The sequence below is a fragment of the Tupaia chinensis genome, unplaced genomic scaffold (assembly GCF_000334495.1).
Source record: "Tupaia chinensis unplaced genomic scaffold, TupChi_1.0 Scaffold141469_1, whole genome shotgun sequence".
Lineage (NCBI taxonomy): Eukaryota > Metazoa > Chordata > Mammalia > Scandentia > Tupaiidae > Tupaia > Tupaia belangeri.
The window spans coordinates 476,288-494,187 of NW_006201331.1; the positions used below are offsets into that span (position 1 = coordinate 476,288).

At 55.0% G+C, this 17,900-nt stretch overlaps 2 protein-coding genes across 2 annotated transcripts in view; one reads left to right on the plus strand and one right to left on the minus strand.

Annotated features, from left to right (window-relative positions):
• The first annotated feature begins 29 nt into the window (after positions 1 to 29).
• KRT7 (keratin 7) lies at positions 30 to 14,715 on the plus strand. The gene is made up of 9 exons (XM_006163165.3): positions 30 to 437; positions 2,098 to 2,309; positions 4,403 to 4,463; positions 5,563 to 5,658; positions 7,350 to 7,514; positions 8,617 to 8,742; positions 10,956 to 11,176; positions 14,023 to 14,057; positions 14,390 to 14,715. The coding sequence occupies exons 1-9, from the start codon at positions 120 to 122 to the stop codon at positions 14,545 to 14,547; spliced, it is 1,392 nt and encodes a 463-aa protein (XP_006163227.1). The 5' UTR covers positions 30 to 119; the 3' UTR covers positions 14,548 to 14,715.
• A 991-nt stretch (positions 14,716 to 15,706) lies between these two features.
• The window catches only part of LOC102500397 (uncharacterized), a 41,192-nt gene continuing 38,998 nt past the window's right edge, over positions 15,707 to 17,900 (minus strand). Inside the window, 4 exon segments of the mRNA XM_014581970.1 lie at positions 15,707 to 16,298; positions 16,747 to 16,778; positions 16,939 to 17,159; positions 17,848 to 17,898. Coding sequence (XP_014437456.1) covers positions 16,123 to 16,298; positions 16,747 to 16,778; positions 16,939 to 17,159; positions 17,848 to 17,898 — 480 coding nt within the window. The 3' untranslated portion in view covers positions 15,707 to 16,122.

The window sequence follows — 17,900 nt, forward strand, 5'->3', positions numbered from 1 at the left end:
GTACCCCCCCCACCCCGCGCCGCCGCCGCCGAGGCCATAAAAGGGACCGAGTGTCCCCCGAGGTCAGAGAGTTCGCGATCCTCCTCGCTTGCCGCTAAGTCCAGCCCGGCCCAGCCACGATGTCCATCCACTTCAGCTCGCGCTCCGCCACCTTCCCGGGTCGCAGCACCCAGGTGCGCCTGAGCTCTGCTAGCCGGGGCGGCTTTGGCGGCAGCAGCAGCCTGTACGGCCTGGGCCTGGGCGCTTCCCGGCCGCTGGTGGCCGTGCGCTCTGCCTATGGAAGCCCGGTAGGCGCCAGCATCCGTGAGGTCACCGTCAATCAGAACCTGTTGGCCCCTCTGCGGGTGGACATCGACCCCTCCATCCAGCGTGTGCGCCAGGAGGAGCGCGAGCAGATCAAGACCCTCAATGACAAATTTGCTTCCTTCATCGACAAGGTGAGCCAGACTGGACTCTGCCTGGAGCCACGCCCAGGCACAGCAACAGCCCTAACTAGCCCTGCCTGCACAGGCCAGGCGCTGGGAGGACTGGTGTCCCCATCCTTCTGCCACTATCCCGCTGTCTCCGTGGCCTTGCCCTTCCTCATTAGCCTATTGCTATTTTAGTCTCCTCAGGCCCAAGCCCCTCTCTTCCAGCAAGCCCCCCAATTGGACCTCCCTTCCCCCCAGGAATGTGTACCCAGGTTCTGCCTGGCAGCCCTGGCTGCGTCTGAGTCCACTTGGGCTCTTGGGGCAGTTTTGTGACCAGCATCAGGCTAGGCGCTCTAGAAGCCAAGACCAATAGCTCTCCCTCTGGTTCCCTGAGAAGTGCTGCTTTGTGGGGTCAGGATGGGGTAGGGGTGACGCCCTTCCCAGCAGAGGTGCCTTGGTGCTCTCAGACGCTGTCAATGCTGAGGTCGATGCTGAAAATAAAAGGCCAGAGGAAAGGAGGTGTCCAGCTGCTCGCACCCCACCTGCCTGGTCCTCCAGCCTCTCTGGTGGCAGGAGGTGCAGACAGCTGCCCTTGGAGATAGCCCAGCTGGGAGCAGAGAGTGGCACAGAGGTCTGGGGAGGGGCCATCTGGGAAGTGTTTTTCCTGGCTGTCTGCTCCTGCGGAAGTGGATCCCTCCAGCTAGGGGAGGGACAGGCTTGAGCAGTGGGTCTGGGGTGGGGCAAAGTGGGACTGGACCAAGGAACAAAGGGCCGGGCCTGCTGGGCCCTCTGGTTAGGGCTTCCTCCTTCAGGTGTGGCCCAAGCCGTTCCTCTCCTGCCTTGCTGTACTTCCCTGTCTCCCACCGCCATGTCCTCTTTTCCTTTACCATTCATTCAGTCATGCACATCCTTTGGGTTCTGCAGGTGGCCCAGACCCAGGCCCCTGCCTGCTCTTGAATTACACCATCTTAACTGTCCTGGCTCCTTGAATTGCTGGTGCTGAGGAGGCTTCTCTTGCCTCCCACTGCCAGTCATACCTGGTGGTCCTTTTTTTAAATTTAATTTATTTTATTTACTTATTATTTAAAAATTGGCTATAGGGCACACGAGAGAAAAGAGAGAAAGAGAAAATGAGAGAGAGAGAGAGAGAGAGAGAATGAGAAAGCAAGCCACCAAGTCCTGGACTTGACAGGTAGCTGGCTATGTGAAAGTCCAGCACCTCAACCACCAGGCCACCTGCTGGCCCCAAGAGTTGTTTTTCTTTCTCTGGTACCAGGGCTGAGCACACAGTAGGTGCTCATTTTATAGTGAGTTGATTATAGCACCCTGTCCTGAGACCTTGCTGCAGGAAAGGGGAAGGGAAGAAGACACTGAAGAAGAGAAAAAGTCCCAGCCTGAAGGAAGGGGTGGAGCAGGGTCAGCCCCGAGGAAGCAGAGACCCCCTGTAATGGGAGCGAAGGAGGCTGGAGCCCCACAGCACACTTGTCGAGAGTCAAGCACTGGATATAGCAGTGAACCTGGCAGAGCTCCCTGGAAGATGCCCGTGACACCTGAGATAGTCCGGAGGAGAGGGGCACCTCAGCCAGGGTCATAGCCAGTGGGAATGTGGGCTATGCTGGGTGACTAGAGACCCTCCTCAGTCCTGCTGTGGGGTCCTCACCAGTTGCCTCCTCCATGCCCCTTCCAGGTGCGGTTTCTGGAGCAGCAGAACAAGCTGCTGGAGACCAAGTGGGCGCTGCTGCAGGAGCAGAAGTCGGCCAAGGGCAGCCGCCTCCCTAGTGTCTTTGAGGCCCAGATTGCTGGCCTGAGGGGGCAGCTCGAGGCACTGCAGGTAGATGGGGGCCGCCTGGAGGTGGAGCTACGGACCATGCAGGATGTGGTGGAAGACTTCAAGAACAAGTAATGTCCCCCTCTGCCCTCCCCCCACCCAGCTCTGTGCAAACTACCAGCATCCCTGCCCCCAGGCCAGTGTGCCTCTCTGCAGCTGAGGGTCCTCACCTGACCCTCTGTGTGTCTCTGGATCCAGAATCAGTGTGCAGCTGCTCAGAAGAATGCCCTGGAGGGGCGCCCTTTACTACCATATTCCCTGCCCCTCCTCTGCCTCTTTGTCCCCGCACCTGTTTCCAGTTCATTCAAGTCTTTTCTTTTGTCTCAGTCCCATTGAAATATCTCATCCCAACTCTGACCTGCCTGGTTTTTTTTGGGTGCCTGACCAAGGCTCCAAGAGAGGGGAGGGCAGAAGGTCTTCTATGGCAGGGGTGCTTCAGAACTTGTACAACCCTCACAGGTCATTCTAGAGAATTCATTCCTCCCTTTGGGTAAGGAATTAGAGACCAGAGAGTTTCAGGGTTTGGTTAAGTTAGCATTGCAGTTCACTGGGACAGTTAGGACTTGAATTTTGAGTCCCTGACTCCCAGGAGACATGGAGCTCCCAGGAGAAGGAGAGAAGCCAGGAGGGAGAAGGATCATTGCAGGTAATGGGTGGGGTTGCAGAGGCTGCAGGTGGGTCTGGGCAGGGCAAGGGCCAGAAAGGCTGCTGTGAGGAGGGACCCAACAGCCCTTTGAGGTGCTGGCTCTTTTCTCATTGAATAGAAACTAGAGCCTGAAGTTTGAAGCTGGGCCCCTCCCTGGCACACCTGCCTAGTGGGCATTGGGGGTGGTGAGTGGGTTCTGTCCTTTGCCTGTGGCTGTGTGACTAAGCAGGAACAGGCACACTGGCTCTTCATGGAGGAGAGCAAATAAGGCCTCTGTCCCCTGCCCCCTTCCCTGGGGCAGAAGTCAGCAGGATTAATCCACAGCAGGTAGAAGCAGACAGGTGCATGGCAGGGAGGGACTCACGTGTGTGTGCATGCATGCGCACCCTCTGCACACATACTCCCCCACTCAAAGTCTTAGAGCACCTTCCAGTGGACCAGGCTGAGCTCCAGGTGCATCTGGAGGAGGAGCTGCAGGGGGGCAGAGGGAAGGACTGGCACATACCTGCCGGAAGTTCCAAACTGTGTACCCTCTGCCTTTAGTAGCACAGCACTGAGGCAAGGTGAATGATGGCCTCATAGCTACTTCCATAGCTTCTACAGGACCTGAGGGAGTGTGTGACTTTGGGGGGTGGCCACCTCCTACTGAGGGCTGGACTCCTGGAGGGTCTCAGCCTGTCTGGTATCCTGCTCCCCACTGGCACTGCCCAGGCCATTCCCACTGCTCCCAGCAGCTCTTGGGCACTGCTGGCTCTTGTTTCTGGCACCTTTATTTTGAGTCCTCAAGCAAACACTGGGTCAGACCCATATGCTCTCTTTGTGCCCTGTTTGTTGAAATCCTTCTAAGGGCCAGGGACCAGCTCTTTGGGAATAAGAGGGGTGGGAGGGGGAACTGCCAGAGCAGGGTTGGGAGGCTAGACCTCCAGCTGTGGTCTACTTCTTTGAGGACTTTATGCACCTGTCATCCTGATTGCACAGGTTCCTCCCCCTCAGGCCCCTTCTTTAGCCCTCGGGGTGGGACTGGGTAGGGATTAAGGCATGGGCTCTGGAGTCAGCTGCGTGGGCTCAAGTCTGAGCTTTGCCACTTAGCTGCTTAGTGACTTGGGCAGATTCTGCTCCTCTCTGTCTGCTGCCTTCCCTGATCATCACAGTACCTTCGCTGCAGGATTGCTGTGAGCACGAACCCAGTTAATGCATGGGAGCGCAGGCCCCATAGAAGGCAGTCCAGAGCATGGCTACTGTTATTTGCTTTCTTCTCCCCAACATATGCAGCCTTTCTTTTGAGTCACGTGTTTCCTACATGCCACTTCCCCTGCCCTCACCCTACACCAAGACTCAAAGCCCTAGGAATAGCCATGTGGAAGCCAGGGAGCTTTGGATTTATAGCTCTAATACCTTTTTTTCCCCCAAGTGTGTCATTAGAAAGTCATGGCGGGAAGGCAGGGCAGATTTCATAGCAGTATGGAGGGAGGGCAGAGGCAAAGCTGCACCGACACCGTGCTCCCCCATCTACTGCAGGTATGAAGATGAAATTAATGGTCGCACGGCTGCTGAGAATGAGTTTGTGGTGTTGAAGAAGGTGAGGGGGAAGACAGGCTTGTGGGGGTGATCTGATGGGACGGGGGGACTACAGGACCCCTCACCTGAGCAGCCGGTGGGGACCTGTGGCTAAGAGCTGGCCTGGGCTTTGAAAGAGGGGAGTGATGGGATTGGAGGAGAGGCTTGGAAGCCTGATAGCACAGCTTTTCCTGTGGGCGTGTGCGTGCATGTGCTTGGTAAGTGACCAGACTTGCTTCTAGGCCTCTAGCCAGAACTAAGACCAAAGGATAGAAGTTAGTGAGGGAGATCTCAACCCGGAATAAGGAAGTGCTCTGTCTCAGTCAGGGCATTTTTCTCAGAGGGTGGTGACGCGTGGCAGGCCTACACTATTTGCTGAGTGAATGCAATGAGCTGCCTCCAGGCAGAAGAGCTCTCTGTCCCTGGAGATGTGCAATTGGAGGTCGGGTGGCCTTAGGAATTTCTAAAGGGTTTAGTTCTATAAGCCCTTTAAAATTCTTCTTCCCCACACACTGAGCAGCTCAGTGTTCCAGCTCATCCACAGAAATGCAACCTGTCCCCAAGAACTGAGCCCTTAGAGATTCAGGAATAAGTAAAAGTGGGCCCTGCCCACTGGGTTTAACCCTAGGAGAGTGCAGCTAGAAGGCCCAGGTGTCATCTCCACGTGGGGTACTGTCCATGGCCCCTTTGCATCAGTCTCTTGTGCTGCAAGTTAAACACCCAGGCTAGAGGCATCCTGGATCTGGAATGGCTTATACTCCCCTAGTAACTGATGACATGTTGAGGCTGGCAGAATTGAAGAGGTTTGTTTCAGGTCTCCCAGCTAGGGGGTGCAACACCTTTAGAAACAGATTAAATGCAGGTTTGGGGCTTTAGGTTGCTCTGGGTGGCCAGTGCTGAGAAGGCAGTCCCAGCCCTGAGATGATGTGTGGAGGTGGTGCCCACAGGGCAGCCTGAAGGCCCCTGCTCATGGTGGGCAGTCAGGGGAAAACTGGGTTTCTTGGTAGGGCACTGGGGTTTGGCCCTGGGGCTTGGACAGGGCCAGCTTCTCCTACCGCTACTAAATGTTCCTTTAGTAAGGACACGGGATCCCCTGCCCCTCTTGCATCCTGTCCTCCCAGGATGTGGACGCTGCCTACATGAATAAGGTGGAGCTGGAGGCCAAGGTGGATGCCTTGAATGATGAGATCAACTTTCTGAAGAACATTAATGAGACGGTGAGGATATGTCGTGTCCCACATGCCCTAACCAGGGGCCCTCTGGTCCAGTTCCCTGCCTCTGGGCCCGTCTGCTGTGTGTTGGGGTGTCAGGGGTCTTCCTGCTCTTTGCCTATTCTGGACTCAGAATCCATAACAGCAGGAGCTGGGTGTAGCAGAGCAGGTGGCGTCCATCAGGGCTGGCCTTCAGGAGACACGGATGACTGCAGCATTTGTCAGGAGGGGGACTGGGTGGGACTGAAGGTGGCTGAGGATCCTAGGCTGCAATAGGGTTAAAGGTGGGCTGAGTGGGGCAGGCAGGGGAGCCCAGGTCAGGAGAGACTGGAGTACCCTGTAGTTTATATCCAGAGGGCCTGGGTGGGTGGCTGCCCACCAGCCAACCGCTTTTCTGTCTGGCCTTCTCAGGCGTTCTCTCTCTCTTTCATCCTTACCCTGCCCTCGGCTTCCAGCTCTTTTCCCTCCTAGGGATTGAGGATTTGAAAGCCTCTCCATTCCCAGTAGTGGCCTTAGGTGGAAGGTAGGGTAGCCAGTCATGTTGCAGAAGCTGGGCTGGGGCATATTAGCATGTGAGGCTAATTATGGACCAGTTCCTTGTTCTCTCCAGCCTAGTCTTTTCTAGCCAGTCAGAGTAAATTTGCATGTGTGCATTCATTTAGGGGCTGGGTCCTTGAGGCTTATTTTGGGCACTTCTAGTCTCAGTGCAAGGTCTATCACATATGTTGTGAGTTGTATGTATATATTTATACATACGCACACACACATATATATACACACACACATAGGCATATGATATACATGTAGAAAATTGTTCTCACTGTAAAAGTAATACATACTCATTGCAAAAAATCGAGTAAGTTAAGTAAATCACAAAATTGAGATCACTTATACCTACTGTATGATCTTTGTATCAACCGTTCTTACTATGTCTGTACATAAACACACATAGAGACATTGAAATACGTGTTTTAAATTTTGCTATTGGGCGTGTATACTCTCCAGAGCAATGGGGCGTGGTGGCAGAGTAAGAAAGCGCCTCCCAGGAAGAATGGCCACGCTGCAATCCCTTTTCCTCTATCCTCCTCTCAGGATTTTGGGCCCATCTAAACAAATGGGCCCGATGTGTTTTTCAAGCCACTGAGTCTGAGACTCAAACTGCACAGTCAACCATGTGGGATCCAGCCCCCTTCACCACCACTGGCTGGCCAAGAAATATATACTTTTAATAAAAATAGAACCATACCTTTTTTCATGGGACAGTTTATCACGGACGCACTTCCCTGTCCATAAAAGCAGCTCTCTTACCAGCTTAAAGGCTGCGGAATAGCTGTTCTAGGGTGGGACGGGATTTCTGTCATCCTCCCCTCACTGGCCCCCCTTCACAACCCAAGAGCACTTCGTAGTGAGGGACCTTCGTGTGAGGACCATCGCAGCTCACCACACTGTTACTCTCTGCCTCCTATTCAACCTACGGGACTGTTACTGGAAACGTTTTAATGGGCTCTTTGTGGAGCCAGGTGTGTGCAGAAAGAGCCCTACAACGCCTGCTGGGTCCACGCCCCCTCACTGACTTGCCCCTCAGCCCACTCCAGACCTCTTTCTTTCTCTTTTCCTTGTGTGTGGGTAATCCCAGGGTGGGCACGGGCACAGGACGGGCCGTGCTCCCAGTCCGATGTTCTGTCTGGTCCCGACAGGAGCTGACAGAGCTGCAGTCCCAGATTCAGGACACATCTGTGGTGCTGTCCATGGACAACAGCCGCTCCCTGGACCTGGACAGCATCATCGCCGAGGTCCGCACCCAGTACGAGGACATGGCCAACCGCAGCCGGGCTGAGGCCGAAACCTGGTACCAGACCAAGGTGTGGCCGCTGGGGCGCCTTTCCTCCTCCTGCCAGGTCCTTGTGGCAGCTTCCTTACTTCTCATCTTATCTCCAGCCTTCCAGCCCTGGGGTCCCAGTGTCCTGGAAGGCACCTGTGGTTAGGTCTGTGGTACTCTCTAGTGTCCAGGGAAAATGAGGATGCAGAGGCCTGGTCCTGGTTGGGGAAGGTTGGGGGTGGGGGCAATCCCAGCCTGATAGGGCACAGGGTAGAGGAAATAGGTGTGGATTCTTAATTATCATAGGTAAAATTTGGCACATACTCACATTGTACTAGGCAATGTTTCAGACGTTTTACCTGCATTGACTAGCCCACAGAACAGCCCTATTGGGCAGACATCATAATCTCTCCATTTTAAAGGTGAATAAAGGCACAGAGAGGTTAAATAAGTTGCCTAACTCCATGGAGCCAGTAGATGGAAGAGCAGGGACTAGATCCTGAATCCTAGGGTTCCAGACTCATTCCCTGTACTTTATGGAGGTAGGCCAGCTCTCTATGAGGGACTGGGAGGCAGTGCTAGGGCAAACCCATGTTCTCGGAGGACGGAGTCCAGGCAAGGTTTAAGAGCAGCGCAGAGGAATTTTTCTGTGAAGACAGTCATCCATGGTGCCTGGGTGAGAACACAGGCATGCCAGCAGGAAGCCCTGGGCTCAGGTCCTCACTTTGCCGTTGATTAGTTGTGTGACCCCTGGAAGGTGCTTTCCCTTCTCCAGGACTCACTCTCCTCATCTGTAAAGTGGGTGGTGCTGGGATTAGAGCTGTCGAACTGGGGAGTGTCTGAGGCTGGCAGTGGTTCTCCTGCACTAGGGCACAGTGAGAGTGTGAAGAGCCCCAGGGGCAGTGGAGGTGGGCCCCAGGGAGCCTTCCCTGTCCTCTCTGTCCTGGCTGGGAGGAGCCTAAACCCCCCTTCCCCATTCCATCACCCAGCAGTCTGGCCTCCTGGCATCAGGTGAAGCTTGCTGGGAGTCAGACTATCCTTCCCTGGAAATATAAGCTGAAATGGGCCTTTCTTGGATGGGCAAATGCCGAGTCACCTGCAATCATTGCTTACCGCCTGCCCTACTTCTCTGATGGCCCTTCCAGTTCGAGACCCTGCAGGCCCAGGCTGGAAAGCACGGGGATACACTCCGGAATACCCGGAATGAGATTGCAGAGATGAACCGTGCCATCCAGAGGCTGCAGGCCGAGATCAACAACGTCAAGAACCAGGTGGGACATGCCCTCTGCTCACTCCTCCTCACTCCTGGGGCCTGCGAAGGGCAGCCCACAGAGATCAAGCTCAGGAGGAGCGGAGGGTGGAGGGCAGAGCATTAGTCCTGTCCTCCCTGGGCCAAAGTTGGTGCACTGAAGCCTAAGGTCCACTTGTGAGACAGTGTGTTCTTGGCTGGGTCCTGGCATGGGGTCAAAGCGAGGAGATGAGACTGGGCTGTGCACTGTGCCCGGGGAGGAAGCACAGGCTGGCCGGCTGAGAAGAACCACCACTAGTTACTGTATTGGTACTGGGCGCTCTGCTCGCACTTGCTCTGATGTGGTGCGCCTCCCGTCCCTGGGAGCTCACCGTTCACAGGGGACAGAGCCAGCGGGAACACTTACTCTCCCTGACCTCGCTTCCCACGGTCCCCCTCCCCTCAGGTCCTGCTAGCTGGCTTCCTGTACCTTGCACACTTGCCAAGCGTGTTCACGCTTCAGGGCTTTCACACTGGTGTTCCCCGCACCTGGAATGTGGTTCTCCCAGCTCCGTCCATGCTGGCCCTTTCTCATCCTGAGCCTTAGGACAAAAGACACGTTTTCAGAGATGGCTTCCTCTGCCACCCCCTGCTGTATCACAGCCTGTCTGAAGCTCTTTGAAAAACCTATCATTCTCCGAAACTGTTTGTCTTAATTAAGCTACTGATGGCCCGACCTCTCCTGGGATGTGACAAATGTCTCGTGGGTCACTGCTCCTATCTTCTAGCACCTGGCTCTTGGCAGGGGTACAGATCCCAGGTGAGGGATGACTGGGAGGATGTGCTTTGCTGGAAGCTGGGCTGGGGGCATTGATGAGGGAGGTGCCCCCTGAGTGCTGGCTGAGGTATAAGAATAGAGGGGTTCAGCCTGAGCAGTGTCTGCAGTAGGAGGGCAGGAGGAAAGGTGCCACATGTAGCAGCCTCAGAAACGAATTTCCAGGCCAATTTCCCGCCTACTGGGATGTGGGGGCGATTTACCTACAAGTATCCTCCCCGTGAAGCCCTGCAGGCCTGTTTACAGAGGCAGACTCTACCTCCTGGCATAGCCTCAGGGCTGTGAGTCACTGTGAGGTGGCCAGCTTCCAGGCCCGGAGAGAAAGCAGAGTAATGAGTGGCTCTTTCCCAAGCCCGATAGCCTCCACTACATCCAGTCCTCTTCTCACACAATGGGACAGAGCCAGGCTCCAGAGCTGGGGTGTTTCCCACCATCGAGCGCCCTCGAGAGGAGCTGGAAGGGACTTCCAGAAGCCACAGGAACGGCCCTAGCCCTGGGGCACCAATAGGATAGGCAAGGTCGTGGGGCAGAGAGCGTCTGAGGGCCTCCTGGGGAGAGCTGGGTGGCTGGGCATAGAGGCAGGTGCCTCAGCAGAGGGAAGAGGAGCCTCGGCTGGGGAGGAGAATGGCTGGGGAGGAGGGAGGAGCAGGAGCTCTGGGCTAGGGTGGGGAGGGCAGCACCCTGAGCTGAATAAGATGAGGCTCAGAACAGGACAGGCTCCTGGTAATGAGGCAGGAGCCCAAAACAGAGGGACTCTAAGGCCAGGTGGGAAGTGGCAGTGCTCAAGACAGATGCAGGTCCATCGGAGCCAGACCACCCCTGCCCAAACCCATGGTTGTGGCATGCATTTTGGGTCAAGGAGTGGGACGATCTCTGTGCTCCAAGCCCACCTCTTTTGGTCTTGTTCCCACTTGGTACCTGTTTTAAAGGTTGTTTCTGGACCTTGTCAGCTGCCAGACATCAGAGACTCAACGAGGATCCTATAGCCTTAGAGCTCCTCCAGCTGGGGGCTGGACATTTGCAACTCATAATAGCATTTATTAGTAGAATCGTATTAGTGTGGAAGCACCTGTGTGGGCTAGACATTGTGCCAAGGACTTCTTGTGTATTATCTCATCTCATCCTTGCAGCACTCCCCTGAGCTAGACACTGATAGTTAATCTTAGAAAACGGGAGGTTGGCTTATACAGGTTGAATCGTCACATAGCCAGTAAGTGGCAGAACCGGAGTTGGAACTTAGACATTGGATATCCAAATCTATGGGTCTAACCCTCGAGATTCCCTGGTGCTTGGAGGCATAGATGGTGCCTATGAAGTCATTTTAAGCAAGTGGCCCAGGTGCCTGCTGCAGGCTGGGCAGGCAGGAAGGCAGAGACTGGCGAGCCCTGTTCTGCAGTTCACAGCTCCACTGCTGCCCACAGTGTGCCAAGTTGGAGGCTGCCATCACCGAGGCTGAGGAGCGTGGAGAGCTGGCACTCAAGGACGCTCGTGCCAAGCAGAAGGAGTTAGAAGCCGCCCTGCAGCGGGCCAAACAGGACATGGCGCGGCAGCTACGCGAGTACCAGGAGCTCATGAACACCAAGCTGGCCCTGGACATCGAGATCGCCACCTACCGCAAGCTGCTGGAGGGCGAGGAGAGCCGGTGAGGGACAGGGAACCTGGGGATCCCGGGGCTCAGTGGAGCCAGTGGCTTGTCACTCATCTACCTATTGGCATTTCTTGCATGCACCTACTCTGCAGGGCATGGGGTGGCAGATGCGCAGAGCTGGTGCTTGCTTCTTTGCCCTCGATGACCTTCTAGAAGGAAAGACCATGTGGTGTAGAGCTTAGTGGGAAAGTTGAAGTAATAACAGCCTCCTTGTGTGTGTGGCCACTAGCAGGGTTATCACATCTGGTCCTCAGAGCACATTCAGGTAAGCAGGTCAGACCCCATGGATTCTCTGGTCCTCAGAAGGGCAAGCTGCGGTCTGGTTTTACTTTTTTTGGGGGGGAGGTTTTTTCTATAGGGCACATGTGCTCGCCAGAAAGACAGAGAGAGAAAGAGAGACAGAAAGTGAGAAATCACCCCCCAGGGGGATGGCCATGCCGCAATCCCTTCTCCTCTATTCTCCTCTTGGGATCTTGGGCACGCACGCACACGCACTCGGCATGAGTTTAAGCCACTGCGTCCAGGACTCGAACTGCGGTCGACTACATGGGAGTCTAATGACATAGCCACTATGCCAACTACTGGTCCCTAGTTTTACTATTGAAAATAGAGGGATCAGGGCCAGTGTGCAGTGAGGTGTGCTAATTCCGGGTTCAAGCCTCTTCCATGATGCCAGGTGGCTTCTTACTACATAATTAAGTGCTGCATCGTGCGGTGTTGACTGAGAGTGGGGGATGAGCAGTTTCCTGTGTCCTAGAGATATGTGTGTAAGGCATTTGCGTCCTCACCCGTAGTCAGAGAGGAGGCTGGGATGGGTTAGTGTTACAGGGGATTCTTCATGAGAGAAGAGGCACCCCCGTCTGGTGTCCAGGCTTCCTTCTCACATTGTTGGGTTGGCTGGTCTCTTTCAGACAACCCAGACTTTGGAGTCTTAGCTTCGGTTAAGTTAAGACCTGGAGAAAGTGGAAAACCACAGCCAGACTCATCGTGCTTCCTTTGTCAGAGGCCCCATGGTGAAAGATAATTTATAGGACAAATTTTTGTCCTCAGAGAGGTTATAGGTCAAAACATCTGTGAAGGAAAGCACTCAGAGACTAGTAACTTGTATTTGTAAAATTCCGAGTAGATGAGAGAACTTTTTCCTTTTCTGAGCATTGTTCCTGCAGGGCTAGGGCAAGAGGAGAGGAGGGTGTTTAAGGGAGAGGAGAAACATGGCAGCAGGAGGTGGGAAGGAGGAGGAAGTGGGGAGGGAGGTGCTGGGGTGGGGGAGTAGAAACGTAGTCCTCTCTGGTAAGTAGGAGGCCCCTCATGCAGGAGGCTACATGTGCACATGGCAGTGTGGGGACCTGAACACCAAAGGGAAATAAGAAGCTGGTCTGGGGCACAGGCAGCTCCAGCCAAGACGCCCTCCCCCTTCGCACTCTCCTCCCCTGTGGGTGCAGGGGCCCTCCCTCTTGGGAATGCATACCTTGGGCCTGTTTTCCTTATAGAAGTCGAGCTGGGGGACCCTTAGAGTGGGACCTGATCCAGTTTCCTCCAAGAGCAGATGACGGGACTGAAGCTCAGAGATAGTGAGTGATGTGCCCAACGTCACACAGCAAGCAGAGACATCCCCTTCTAATGGCCCAGTCTTGCCTAGGTTGTTGTAATCAAGCTCAGCTCCTGGTTCTCTGAGAGGAAATCATCCCTTCCCTGTTCCTGGGGGGGACGCGGAGATAGACGCTTTGCTTTTATCAGTTAACACCTCTGTCCTTCCAAGGGGCAGCTCTAGGATGAGTGGTCTAGAAATACACAATTTGGAGTACCTTCTTTAAGAATACAAAGTTACAAATATAAAATCAGGCACAAAATAAGTACTCATTTAAATGAGAAAAGAAAACAGTCAAATCGCCAGAGCTTTGGACATGGAGGTGGCTTCCCTCTATGTTTCGGGCTGTACTAGATGTTCTCGTGTAGAATCGCTGCCTGGTGCACCCTGGCTGTCCCTTCTACTCACACCTGCCGGCAATAGCCAGCACCTACAAGGGCCATTTGAACAAGGGGACTGGAAACTTCCAGAAAACCCATTTCATGTTCTTGGTCTTTGTTCTGCCACCTTCCTGGGATTGAGGCTTCCAAGGCCAGCTGAGCTCCCCTCACACCCTCTGCCAAGGTAAGGTCCCCTGTCCCCCATGCAGAGCAAATGTTCCCCAAGGCCAAGAACTTGGTGACAATGGGGTGGTGAGTCACAAAACAAACATAGCCAGCTGTCTCATGGCTTTTTAATTTCCACTGCAAGATCTTTGTCAGCCCCACAGGTTAATTAGTCACCCCATCTATCCTGTCTCAGCCTGGCCGGAATCCCATTCAATCAGCCAACAGCTCACTAATTATTTCTACACGCATTAAGGAATTACTATGAGCCAGGCCTCGTGCTAAGGGCTGGAGACACAGGGATCAATAGGCTACAGTCCACTTCTGGGATTTTATGATCTGATGAGGAAACGTAGATATTTACATAAACAATAAGAGCAGCTACCATTTACTGACTCCTGGGTGCCTAGAGCTTTCGGTAAATTATGTCATTCAAGCCTCACAAACAAGCCTATGAAGTTGGTCCTGCAGGGAGGCCCATTTTATCTATAGGAAATAAGGCTTTGAGACATCACCCAAGATCACACCATCAGCAGGTAAGGGGTCCTCACTGGTTTTGCAGCAAGGCTGAAGGCAGTTTGGAAGTGTGGGATAGCGAAGGGAAGAACAAGGATCCTCCCCGGGCCCTGCAAGGAGGAGGGCCTAGGAGTGCTTTCCTCCAGCGTTGAGACAAGAGCTGCCCTCACAGGTCCGTTCTCTGCCCATAGGTTGGCTGGAGATGGCGTGGGCACCGTGAACATCTGTAAGTCTTTGGGAACGTCCCCTGTGCTATCCAGATAGGCTGTGTCTCCAGAATGGCAGACAGTCCCTTCCCCAGCTCTGGCAGGTCCCCTGGGATCATACCCTCCAGGCTATGGGGAAGCTGTGCAGGAGGGCCACAGCCGCTATCACTGTCAGAGTTCTCTTTGGGTTGGCCAGATGGGAGGTGGGGAGGGGAGGCAGGGGTAAGGGAGGGGCAGCTGTGCTAGGAGTGGGGAGGAGTGGAGGGATGGGGGCCTCACACTCACATAGGAGTGGGGAGGAGTGGAGGGTGGGGGCCTCACACTCACACAGCCTTCCTCCCTTCTCTCCTAGCCGTGGTGAATTCCACCGGTGGAGGTGGCAGTGGGCTGGTCTTCGGGGGAACCATGGGCAGCAACGCTCTGCGCTTCTCGAGCAGTGGGGGCCCTGGGGCCCTCAAGGCCTATTCCATCAGGAACACATCCACGGTCCACAAGAGTGTCCACAACTGAGCTGCCGGTCTGAGGAGACCCTTACCCGCTCTGCACAGTCACAGGAGGACTCCCTCCCTGTCTCACCTCCCTGGTCCCACAACTGCAAAACAGTCTGAAAAATGACTCCAGAGTAGCCCCCAATAAAGCAGCCTCTTTCTGAGGCCTGGGTGAGTCCCTGGCCTGGTACCCAGTGTCCTGGATTCAGTAGGCTGAGAGGGAAGGGAGAGGAAGGGAGGCGGAGAGGCAGGGTCTGCCCTGGAACCGGAAGCCCCTCATGCAGAAGGCTGAGAGTGCACAGGCAACTTGGGGGCTGCTCTGTGGCACTGGACTCCTCTCACGGGAGTCTTGGGGCTCCTCCCAGGGCTGGGGCTGGTTCCAGCACCCCTCCTGAGGAAGTCCAGAAAGGCATCTGGAAAATTCAGGCTTTGCTAGCAAGTGGGCACTGAAGTCCTCCCCCGCTGAGGGGCCCTGGGGCTGTTTGGACACCCAACCCCATGCCCTGTGCTGCCAGGGTACATTCCTCCTGTGATGAGAGGCCGCGAATGCCCCCCAGGATTTCGGGTAGCCCAGCCAACTCTCATGCCAGCTCCCTCGGGCCCTTCCTGGTGGGTCTGCCAGGGGCAGGGGCAGGCCAGGCCCTGGAGCCTGGAGGGACTCTCTTACAGGGGGCCTGTGTGTCTGTTTTGTGTCAGGCCTATGAATGGAGATGGCAGGACAAATGACAGTCCCTGGAGGTGAGAGGTCCCCAGGGGGTGATGGTATGTGTGAGAGCGAGCCAGCTCCTATGAAGTGTTGACTTCGAGAGGAAGTCTGTGCATTTGACCCCAAGGATGGGAGTTTCATAGACTGAGCAGTGAGTGGGGAGGGGGAGTGCAGAAAGTGGACCAGAGGTGTCCGCTGAGGCCTTCAGCCAAGATGGGCGATTCAATTCGCACGCTTCCCCACTGGGCGAAAGCTCCTCCTGCTGCCCTTATATCCTTCCTTTGGGCTCAGTGTACCTGGGTTTTAGGACCCTAGGCCCTTCAGGATTCGTGAGTGACTAGGGTAGGGTCCCGAAGACAGTGCTCTCTCCCTCCCGCCCCTGGCCAAGGACAGCGCCTCTGTTGGCCTCTGACGTAGAAATCTGGGCAGGAAGGCAAAGCGTGCAGATCAAGGGGAGATTCTCGGATCGCATTATACATATTGAGCTTTATTGGAAACGTGGAGACCAAGCACCCAGGAAGGGGAGAGGGAGCCCAGGCAGCCACAGATCCTTGCCCCATGGGGGCGGTTTGAAAAGCCCGGGAGGCACAGCTCACAGCACGTCCACACCCCAGGGGCCCTGGGACCAGTCTACCCCTCAGAAGCCACAGACATCCAAGTTCCAGAGCAGCCCGAGTTGGGATTGGGTCTCTGCCCCGGGCTGGTAGGAAGCCTTTCATTTAGACACCTGGGGGTGGGGGAGAGCTGCCAGACCTGTACAGGAGCCCTCAGGAGAAGAAATGAAGAGACAAGTGGGGAGGGGCGCAAGCTCCAGGGGCCTTCGGAGCTCCGGAACCAAGGTGGGAGGCAGGGGCAGTGGGCTCGGAGCAGCGTCTTGCAAAGTTGGGGGCTCTACGCGAACCGCACAGAGCGGCCACTTCCGCAGCTCTGGCCGCAGGGCGCGCACATGCCAGTGGTCACTGCCAAGTTCCCGCTGCAGGGGGCGCTGCAGACGCTGCCGGTCACAGGCCGGGAGCCCGACACGCAGAGGTCTCCGCACACGACCCCGCCCCGGGAGCTGCTCACACCTGCAGGGAGGGACTGAGCTTAGCCCCGTGGGAGTCTTCGGCCGCTACCTGCTAACCCCACTTCTGTTGCTGAGAGCTCCTTGCCAGCCCCCTAGCAACAGCCTCACACCTGGGCACTCCACCCTGCCATACTTTTCAGGAGCTTCTAGTAGGCAGAAACAGCTATTTAAAAGCCTTAATCACTCACTCCCCACCTGCTCCCTCTTAGGGTCTGCAAACTATATCACTTGCTGGCTTCCTGTTCTGTAAAAAAGTTTTATTGGGACTCAGCCATATCTATTCCTTTAAGTGTTGCCTAGGGCTGTGGCTGTGTTCACACCACAACATAACTGAGCAGGTGACACAGACTGCAGGCCCATAGTCTAAAATACTTCTGCCCTTTAGGAGAAAGTGTGCCCCCCTAGAACCCTAAGTCCTTATTTCTGAAACCCCAATATAGGTTACTTACAGACATTCACAGCACCAACGCCCTCACACAGCCTTGGGGGAAGAAGAAAGGGACAATTAGTTGAGAGTAAAGCCATGAAATCTGCTGTTAACATGTAAAGTCCCTCCTCTAAGTAATATTAATGCAAACTAGATGTAAATAATATGAAATCTGCTATGGAAGAGACACACTCCCCACAGGTGTACTCCTCACCTCTGCTCCTCGCCCTCCAGCAGGCGCCTGTAGGTGGCGATCTCGATGTCCAGGCCCAGCTTGGAGTTCATCACCTCCTGGTACTCCTTGAGCAGGCAGGCCATGTCCTGCTTGGCCTTCTGCAGGGCCTCCTCCAGACTGGCCAGCTTGCAGCGGGCATCAGTGAGGGCTGCCTCGCCCTGCTGCTCAGACTGGGTCACCGCGGCCTCCAGCTTGGAGTTCTGGGAGTGGGGCAGGGACAGGTTATTAAGGCTCCCTGGTTTAGATTCAGGATTGGAAGCCAAGCATGCACTGACTGTTGACTATCAGAGGAAGCGGACTCAACCATTTATTCAGTCAGGGGTTGCAAACTAGTACACTCAGAAATGTTGGCATGGTGCCTTCATTTTGAAAATCCAGATTCCTGGTGACTTTGGAAAAGTCAAAATTTGGACCTGCATTTCTACATGGCTTGCCTCAGTTTGATCTGGCTAGTTCTGCTCTTTGTGCTTTCTAGTTTGCTGCAATCCCTACCGCACCCTACTGCCTTGGGTACAGACGGTGTCACTCTTACTAACCTCTGCTGACGTGTGAGTGCTGATCACTGATCTTGAACAAGGGGCCATACAGGCTAAAAGCTTTCTCCAGCTGCATGGAGAGCTAGTGACAGGGCTGGTTTGAGAGTCCAATTTTCCTACCCCGGACCAGTGCTATTTCTTCTGCCTCATTGTGCCCCCAGGACTAGGAAAGCCCTTGTCACCTCGCTTCCCTCCCTTCTGCTCCCCTGCTTCCATTCAGTGAAAATGGAGAGCATTGTCCATGCAGGAGATAGTGTCGTTCTTTGATGTTTGCTCCTTGTCTCACGTTTGCATGTGCACTGCAGACCAGCCTCCTCTCCTCCTGTATTGAAGGGCGGGCCCCTTTCCGTACCTGGCACTTGGCGTTCTCCACCTCGGCCGTCAGCCTCTGGATCATGCGGTTCA

Coding starts and splice junctions, on each gene's coding strand:
- KRT7 (XM_006163165.3), top strand. CDS start 120: ATGTCCATCCACTTCAGCTCGCGCTCCGCCACCTTCCCGGGTCGCAGC. Junction 438..2,097: donor TTGCTTCCTTCATCGACAAG/GTGAGCCAGACT, acceptor TGCCCCTTCCAG/GTGCGGTTTCTGGAGCAGCA. Junction 11,177..14,022: donor CTGGAGGGCGAGGAGAGCCG/GTGAGGGACAGG, acceptor CTCTGCCCATAG/GTTGGCTGGAGATGGCGTGG.